At 36.4% G+C, this 10,087-nt stretch overlaps 1 protein-coding gene across 1 annotated transcript; it reads right to left on the reverse strand.

Moving 5' to 3' along the window:
- Positions 1 to 1,917: 1,917 nt before the first annotated feature.
- LOC143536864 (pectinesterase-like) lies at positions 1,918 to 5,322 on the reverse strand. Its single transcript, XM_077030765.1, has 2 exons — positions 4,275 to 5,322; positions 1,918 to 2,768 (listed from the first exon to the last, which is right to left on the reverse strand). Exons 1-2 carry the CDS (start codon positions 5,305 to 5,307, stop codon positions 2,077 to 2,079), a joined length of 1,725 nt encoding a protein of 574 aa, XP_076886880.1. The 5' UTR covers positions 5,308 to 5,322; the 3' UTR covers positions 1,918 to 2,076.
- Positions 5,323 to 10,087: the final 4,765 nt, after the last annotated feature.

Raw genomic sequence — 10,087 nt, forward strand, 5'->3', positions numbered from 1 at the left:
CTTACCCCTTTAAACTGTTTTAAACGCTTTTTACTTGGGGGAGATAACATACTCCGAAAACGCTTTTAAGATTTTGTTAGTAAATTATATATCACTTGTAAAGGCTAAGTGGCAAACGAAACAATTGAAGTCCTACACATCGAACCGGTTAATATTTGGATAATAGCGAGTCACTGTTGAGTAGTACTACTGGGTTTGACAAACCCCACCCAACGCTAAACTCGACTGGAGGTCGAGCGGGTGTAATTTTGGCTAACACATACCATGGTCTGGATGACCTGGTGGCAAAACACTTGATAAACAGTCAGCTTCGGTGTCGAACACTTAGTAATACTTGTTGTATAGGCTAGCTACCTATCGATATATAATTGATTTAACACTATCTGGTAACGCAAAATGCTAAACGCAAAACGCTTAACGCAGAACGCTGAACGCAAAACGCTAAACACTTTATTTTATATAAACTTGTGAACTCACCAACCTCGTGTTGACACTTTTAGTATGTTATTCTCAGGTAGCCGAGGCGGGCGCGCGGTATAGGATCATGCATGGTTTTTGAACATTCTGATATGCAAACATGTTTTTAACTATTATCACTTGGGGTTTTAAGTCGTCCTGCGTGACGTAACTTTTGTCTCTTGGTTTTTACGCTTCCGCACTTATTTCATTTAAACGTTTTTATGGTTTGATTATAACTAATGATTCCGATCCTGTTAGTTCACACCCTCTGACGGTAAAACTCCGTTAGTGGATTTTGAGGGTGTGACAGTTTCATACGTTGTCCTCGTTCCATAAATAAAAAAAACCATCTAGAATCGAACCGAAACCGAAAGAATCGACGAATATGAAACAAAGAAACAAAAAGCCAAAACCGGACCACATCAATCGAAATCGAAAAAATCAATCAAAACGAAACTAAAAGAATTCAAGACGAACAAAAACAAAACTGAAAAAACGAACAAAAACGAGTCCGGAATCGACCAGAAAGAAACAAAAGAAATCAAAACCCAACACGTCACAGGTGAAAACTCGTGTTGACTTGAAACCTGAACCGAACCCGTTTCGATCTGAAACCCGTTTTGTGCCGAAACCTGTCTTGTACGAAAACCCGTTCCGATCCGAAACCTATCACATTTCCTTAGGACAGTAACCCACATCGACCCATTTCTTTGAACTTGTCGACCCATTTTGACCCGAAAATAAAAAGATGAAATTTCAAATAACTCATTTTGACCAATTTATTTAAAACCTTTTACCCAACCAACTTATTTAACTTTTAAAACAACTCAAATTAACTCATTTGAAAGGGTTTGGGTCAAGATTGCCACCCCTAGCGACAAGCGTGTTGGTGGTCAATCCATCATGCATTTTTGCCGACGTTAAAAGAGAAGAGGGGGGAGGGGGGTTGTTTACCGGTTGCCACACCACCGCACTTGTCATCTCATACACAACGTCTTGTCCCCTCCCAACACACACACAATATATTACCTAAGATTTAAAAGGTACATGAAAAGATTGATGCATGATATTGATTGGGATTGGCACCTCCTCCAATATCAATGATATAAGAAAGACACTACCCTTTGTTAATATTTTAGGTGATCTCTCGATCGGTCCAATTGTAGTTACATTATAATGAACATACATTAATCAATACCACGCATTTTTGCCAAGATAAAAGGGGCTAGATTGGTGCTCACCACACTACCGCACTTGTCATCTCATACCGACACCCATAACATATGTCCTTAGAGATAAAAGGTGTACATGAGAAGATTGATATGTGACATTGATTGGGATTGGCACCTACTCCTATGTCCATAATATATTGGAACATGTGGATCGGTCGCATATATAAAACAAATCATTAACAAACAATATGCGTACGTATTATCTAATCAAATCGAAGCTACATGCTTTATGATAAACATACTCAAATAAATACCCGGGATATACATAGAAAACAAATACAATACATGAACACATACAAGATGTGATGCTCCTCACATATTATTCATCCGGTGCACGCAACACTTGACTAATTACTATTACTCGTAATTAATTAATGTAGTCGATCTACAAACCAAGAGAAAATGGAAAGCCGGTGCTTCTCAACCAACTACCTCCACCAATGAAGTTTCCTGGGGTGAACCCTTGAGCCTCTGTAGAACTAGTAATCACCTTGAACCCTTTCCATTTAACTCTACCCGAAGTCCCGGCCCCGGCCCCAGTGTTCTGGTGCTCACCATAATATAATGTGTCGAGTGCAAAGTTCCCGTCCCACTCGAACCATCCAGCTGGTTGGACCACATTGCTGATTGTGGATTGCATCACCACCGTCCTCGAATACTGCTTCCACGGTCGTCCTAAATACGTTGGGAAACTTGATTGTACTGGTTGGAGGTCAGAAGTGGCACCTATCCTGCACTTTTGAATCACAATCCCAGTGTTCTGGTTAGGGTCAGTGCGCCCTTGTGCCGTGAACATATTCTTTTGACCCGAATCAGGGCGGCGCGCGTGGATGTCACAATCTTGGAAAACGGCTGCAGCGTTTCCAAAAATGAAATCAACAGTACCAACAACCAAGCAGTTGATGTAGAACTGACGGTTTTTGTGAACGTAAAGGGTGTCTTGGTACGCTAACATGTCACATTGATAGAATGCTGATAAATCGGATCCGACTCGAAGTGCCACTGCTTGGTGATTTGAAGCACCAGCCGTGTTTTGGAATGTTATGTCCCGTGCCAAGAACCCATCACCTACAATTGCTGCAACAACACAAAACACATTTATTAATTAAATAACAAATAAATAAATTATATCAATTAATTAATTAATTAATATCTAAATCGAATTATAAAACTTGAAAGTTTATGCTAAGGAAATGCTGCCTGCCTGTAGTTTTAATTTTAATACTATTATTTTTATTTTATTTTTCTAAGAAACGACAATCACTAGCTAGAATCGACTGTTAACTAAGAATATGACATTTTGGTTTTGTATAATTGGCGGCATAATTCTAGTGAATAAAAGTCAAACGACACGCTGATTGCGCATGTAACAATCATCCGGAATTTTGTCGCTTTAAATTTCAACAATTCTAAAATCTATTCTATACTATGATTCAGTTTAAGTAATGTAAACCAAAAACATGTTATAAGTTCAATGAACCAGGCTTTTCTTTTTTTAACTTAAAATACCGAGTTTCTTTTTTTTTTTTTTTTTTATTTATCTATCAATCACGGACTTACTTTGTAAATATGAGACGGTACCAATAATGCGAGATGGAGGTAAAAGTTTACGTGGAGTCCATTATAGAGACACATGATACATAAAGAGGATATGAGAGGATAATTTTCATTTTCAAATATGCTTTTAGAACATGCATGCTGATCATGCTGGCGTGTAAAGAACATATAATTTAACATGTGTTATTCATTTGTATAAGTTAAAACTTAAAAGTTAAAATAAACAAACCTTAAAGTAAGTCAGAATAATAATAATAGAATACATAAAGTAAGGAATACGATCTTTTGAAGCATGTATAAAATAATAGTACTTGTATATGTTATAATTTGTCCTCGTCGATGAAGCTTGTAATCATATCCATCGTCTGTATATTCGTTTGTTACTTACTTACTTTTGTCCAAATTATTGCTTTTTATTATGTATAAAAAATTGATTGTTCTTTGTCAAGTTAGCTTAATTATATATATAAGTTATAACGAACAATTTAAATAGCTGTCAACTTTTTGTACTGCTTACTTGTAGACTTTTTTATTTAGAAAAGGAAATTAATGTGTAAATAGTATTGCGAACGCACTTCGTTTTTATTCCCAAGTGTAATATCTATATACAATTCTCTTTCTATAATAATTTTAATTCTCATAACAAATTATAATTCTCATTTTGTAATCACAATAAGCCGTCGTTTTTTCATAACATATCAATAAATCAACCAATTTTTATCAATGTTTTAGGTTTTATCTTTCTTTCTTGAAACCATTTCTCTACTTCTGACTATTCTTAATTCTTTTCTTAAGATATGAGATTGTTTTCAAAAAGCTAAAGTTTTCATATCAAATTCTGATGTAATAAAATTTGACATGATACAATAAACTTCTATCACCGAAAAGGGTCACATTTGAAGTCTACTGCATCGATATTGGACACTGGTCAAAGGTTGATTGATTGACGATTTTTAAAGTCGAGACCATTTTGTTAATCTTATTAATTTTTCTCTAAAATATAATGAACTAGGTATAAGAGCTCACCGACGGTGGCGGACTCGAAGGTGGTGCTTCCCCCTTTCACGCTCCGGCTACCGGTGATGATCGTGTTTTTCCTTCCATCTCCCAAAAACATGATGTTCGTTTTCCCTTTCGGCACGTCCACATTCTCCCGGTACACCCCGGCCTTAATCCTAATCACATACCTTGTTTTACTCTTTGTCGGTGCAGCCGCCACCGCAGCCGCCACAGTCTTGTAGTTCCCACTCCCATCCGCAGCCACCACGACGTTGGGCGTCACCGTCCCCGACTGCAACAACTTCCTATCTCCAACCGATAACCATTCCGGCCACTCCGAATTCTCTTCCTCCTTCAGTTTCCTCCCATTCAGCTTCTCCTCATTAGCCAAATCCGTGTTGGTCATATTACAAATCATCGCCAATGCGTTACTACACATCTTCTCCACCTTCTCCTGCCCTTGTTCGAGCGCTTTACGAACCTTTTTATCCGCACCGTCGTGAGAGAACCCGTCAAGGCACGTTTCCTGGTCAGTGATCGCGGAACTCATAAGCGTCTTGAGATCGTTAGCATGATGCTTCAACGCCTTCTTGGTTTGATACTCTTCTAGATCCTTGTCCACCTTCTGAAGCTCGTCCAACGTCTCAGACACCAGTTCCAGACAATCATGAAGCGCGCCAACCTCGCGAGGCGTGAGGCCTTTGCGAGTGGTGAGCTTCTTTATCTGGAAGTAGTTCTTCTCAACGGCGGTTTTTGTTATATTAACAGCAAGCTCGATGACGTCCTTTTGGGATTTAACTTTGTTGGATACATCCGGGTGGCTCGTGATGGTAGAGTAGCATAGCTCTGGGTACAATGTGCTGCTGCATGAGGATTTTACGATGGCGTGAGCTGTGGAGGCCGTGATGCTTTGTGGGCTGGAGTTGTTGGAGTCGGAGTTACGAGACTTGACACCGACAACGATGCCGATTAAAGCCGAGACTAATAGGATCGAAACGAAAGCGGTTAACAAGATCTTTTTTCTTTTGTTACCGGCGAACAAATCTCTGATTCGGCTCATGGTTATAATTCTAGGTGTAATTAAGAAATGAATTGGATTGGTTAGGAGGGAGTATGTTTGGCAGAGGTGATATTGATCGAGTGCATGTGTTCCTTTTATTAGCGGATTACGAATAATTAAAAGCAAGACTTTTTTAATTTCAGGATATGTTTATTTATTTATTTTATATTATTGCCTTAGTTCATTTCTTATATTAGAATACCGACAATAATTCTACTAATTTTTAAGGGCTTTATTGTTACTGGTTGTTGTTGAGAGACTTCAAAAGGTTTATCATCTGCGTACAAAAAATGTTACCTAAGTTTGAATACTTGAACACTTATGTTTCCTCTATCAGTGATATACACTTGTTGGAATTGAAACGAAACTCTCACGAGGTTCACATAAAACTTTTGTTACATATATGGTTCTAACCCAGATACATTCATTGCCTCACTTAACCCAATAAGCATTTGTCAACTAAAAAAAAATCATTGACACAAGAATTATGTTAGGCTAAGGGTAATGGGGCTTGGTTGAGCCCTAAGTGATCCAATCAAAACACGATACGTAGGCGATGGCATGGCACTAGATCAAGCCCCTCAACCAAGCTCGGAGGGTGTAGTGGTCCAGGTGATCCGGGGCTTGATCCAGTTATTTTATTTATTTTAAATATTAATATTCTTCTTCACAGATCACACCACCACCATCGATCCTGGGCTGCTTCTTCACCTTCACCTTCACCTTCACCGATCACACCACCACCACCGATCACCGGACCACCGCCGTCGTCTCTCAACCACTTGGAGCCCAACGCAACAACCTCACCTTCATTCCCACCAACAACCACCGTCGTACCACCACCGTCTCCGAACCCACATCAGAATCTCCAAACCCACCGTCTCCAACCACCTCTTTGATAGCTGATTCCTCCCAAAAACATACACACACTCTCTCTCAAAAACTCAATCTCACTTTTTATCTCTACATCCTCATTCCTCTTTTGCGCTCCGTGGTTCGGGTCGCCCCGGCCAACTGCGCCGTCGCTCACGCAAGGGTGGTAGTGATGTGCGCGGCGGCCACGTCGTCCACGCCGGGCCAACCGGGCCCCACTACCCTCGGCCTTATTATCTAGCTAGGGAATCATAAGATTAAGAGAGTTAATATATATTTTCTAAAAGATATATAAAATCAAAAATATTAATTAATATTGTATTTATTTTAAAAATATGAATTCTTAACTTCATTATTAATGTGCCAATGATCCTCTATCTAATTGAGTGAGATGAGATACTCAAATACTTGTTTAAAAGTAGGAGATCCCATTTGTGACAAAATAAGAGTCCCAGATTAATACAATGATCAATTAGTAATCCAAATAACTGTTAAAAAATCACGAATAATAAATTTCTCTTATTTTAAAAGGCATATGATGATTAATTACCAATGTGGTCATTAAGTTGTATACTTTAAGAATTTGAGATGTTTTGAAATATGTTATTGATGAGTACGTAGTTGGACAGGAAATTAGAGTGGCAATTATGAGTCAAATATATTAATTAAAGTCTTCTAGTATTAAAGACAACGGTCTATTAATTGAGCCAAAAATATGGAGGGGGTAATCATTTCATATTTATCGCTTTGTTTGATTCCCTTCTTTTTCTTGTTGGCCCATGTGATTTTTAGGCGAAGCTTTTGAAAAAAAAAAATAGCTAATTAGATAAGATAGGTCGATCATTTATCAGTATTAATTACAATAATAATGGTCCCTCCACTATATTTCGAAAATCTGGAATCATATGATCGTTGTTCGGCTCGTCGCTAGCTAGCTAGACGATGTTTTCGGCTGCTTTTCCCATTGTGACTTGCAAATGACTACGAGCTTTGTTCTTGGAATCCATTGCTTAAAATAATTCCATAACCAAAATTTCAAAACGAACATTTTGGCGACAAAAAACCCATCAGGTGTTTATCGGGTTTTGACAATTTATAAATAGTTAATTAAATCGGAAAAATAACTATTAATCAATTGCAAAAAATAATTATCATAAAATGTTGCCAATAATTAATAAACTATAACAAATAACTATATAAACAAGTTTTGACGAATAAGTAATTCTTCAAATTTCATTTGATACATTCAATTCTACCAAAAAGATATAAAAAACCACCACAAAATAAATAATAATTTTGAGGGTACATTATATGTCAAGTTACTCGGGTATATAATCGAGTAAGTAGCGCTATGTTATCTGGTAATCAAGTCAGGTAATCGAACATATCACAATTCCTAAACTCGTCCCAAACTCGTTAAAATTTCAAAAGTAATCTTAAACTTGTCCCATACTCTAACGAGACAGGTACTACATGTCCCAAAAGTTTCAGGTTTCGAGTTCTTTCACCGAGTTCGGGTTTTATTGACATCTCCATCCAAAAGGTTAGGGACCAAATGTTAGGGACGACTGAATGTTTGAAATTTTGAATGATGAATGCCAGGGCCGGCCTAGACCCCATACGGGGCTCGACCGCCGTCTAGGGCATGGTCTTGACAAGGGGGCACAGAATTATTTTAAAAAAGTATATACGTGGTTATATATTATATAATATGCAAAACCAAACAAAACAATAGTACCGTTTTAGTGCAACTGGTTGAACAGTCTTTTCAAAACTAGATTGTTGCTGCCCATTTTGACACGAGTTCAAATCCATTACTCCTCAAAATTTTTTTACTTGTAAATCAAAGGTTGTCTTAAAGAACTTGTGTTGTCTTTATTTTTATTTTTTTGAATATGACTGAAGGTCAGTCAAGAGTTAATTTAGTCTTGAATGAACGAATGCTATTTTTGAATTTTGATTATGGAATTTGAGCGTTGCTTTTGCATTAAAAACTGTTAGGACGTGATCCGTTAACTACTTAAAATAGGCCATTTTGGTAAAAAAAATTGATCTTGTTTTAAATGTGGCCGAATTTTTAGTACCCGTATAGGGCACTCAAAATCTTGAAGACGGCCCTGATAAATGCTAGGTGGGCTTTATGATGGATCCATGTAGTAGACATGAGACATGTATAATATATATTTTGTTCGGCTTATGATCATGTCGAGTATTTTAATATTACGAGGTCACAATACAATCATAAGCAGAAGTTGCATGATACATATGAGATGTTTTAAATCCATAAAACAAAATACATTAATCTGACCATAATTTCAGTAATTTGACAAATGATTGCGATTACAAATTAGATAAAAGATTTACAAAAGAATAAAGGTCAAGTCGTGGGACAAGATGCCTTTAAATTGTCGTCAATCACTCCCCCTTACCAAACTAAATGTTATTATAAGTCTCGTTCATCACATGTACCTTGTCAATATACTTAAATTATACTGAAACTAAATAAATATCATACGAATTGAATAAAAATCAATGCCAACCAATCAACCATACTAGTTTGGTGGCAACATGAATTACCGAGTATGAATCTAAACACAGTTAAGAAAAATTAATGAAGTTATATCTGAGTTTAAATTGAAACTCATATAATAGGAAATCTATTGGCGTGTGTGGAAGCTAAACTCCTTCGCGTAAAATTCACGTTACATGAATATATGTAAAAAGATATACGTTAGTTAATAACCAGAAATTTTTTTTTACCCCAATCCTAAATTATATCATATTTATCTCAGGTTCATCATGTTTATCATTTTTTTTTCTCTCTGAAAAAACAATTCACTTACTGAATTTTGTCTCACAATTTACATCAGGTTTCAAAGCCTCGACATCTAAAATCTAAATAAGCCGACACCATTTAACAAACACCAAATTACCATTTCAACGATTTAAAGAAGAATATTATTACATTGTGATCATACCGTTGAAGAAATAGTTAATGATTTAATTGAAGTACCTCCACATGGAAGCCAATAATATAATGGATCATCCAAAGCATAATACGAAAAAAACAAAATTTTCAACTTTAAAATCATTTCTTTGAATTGAAAGTGATCACGGCCGATCATAAACTAATACAAAAATGTATAAATTACAATTCTTAGCACAAGCTTATATGATCAATTGACATAGAGATTGATACGAAATCCATATTTGAATAATATACCTACCATGGAATTTTAGTGTAGCTGACCGAGTTTAAAATTAAGAAAAACAAAAAAATATAAATTACGAAATTAAATTTAAAAACTATCGATTAGACTGTTTGCAGTGGAGCAATTTTGACTTTTGAGGACGTCAAAAGCTTGCCACGTCGTGATTTGACGCCCCAAACAATGCTACAGGTGTTCACAGAGGGCAACAAATATTGTTTCGCTTAATTTTAGTTAAAACCACTAAACCAAAGTGAAAGGGTGGGTTAGTAAAGTCTTGATGCGTACGTAAAAGTGACATAACAATTAAACCACTACATAGCCTTATAGTTAATAGAAAAAATTACAAATTTTGTCTTTTTGAAATTATAAAATTATGGATTGGGTCATTTTTGAAAATGAGTTTCACTTTTTATCATTTATATGCATATTTCACTCGATTTTTGTCCTTTGCACTAACGACCATCCAATAACCCAGTTATGTTTAAGCATGTCCCATGCATGTGAGGGTAAAAGGGTAATTTCTAACCTTTATTATTATTATTATTATTATTATTATAAAAAGTAAAATACATTTTTGAGTTGTGGTCCCCCATCATCATCACACAATCTTCAACCCCAACCTACCACACCATCACTCAATAAAACAATCTTTCAACCCTAACCCAACACCACCATCACTTCGACCATCATTGCCA

The sequence above is a fragment of the Bidens hawaiensis genome, unplaced genomic scaffold, assembly GCF_021521415.1.
Source record: "Bidens hawaiensis isolate Kalapana, Puna unplaced genomic scaffold, B.hawaiensis_p1.1 tig00010929_1, whole genome shotgun sequence".
In the NCBI taxonomy this organism is placed as follows: Eukaryota; Viridiplantae; Streptophyta; class Magnoliopsida; order Asterales; family Asteraceae; genus Bidens; species Bidens hawaiensis.

Excerpts from the sequence above, each read along its gene's own strand:
- LOC143536864 (XM_077030765.1), bottom strand. The coding sequence starts at position 5,307 with ATGAGCCGAATCAGAGATTTGTTCGCCGGTAACAAAAGAAAAAAGATC. Across the intron at positions 2,769-4,274 it reads CTTCGAGTCCGCCACCGTCG|CAATTGTAGGTGATGGGTTC; the intron begins GTGAGCTCTTAT and ends GTGTTGTTGCAG.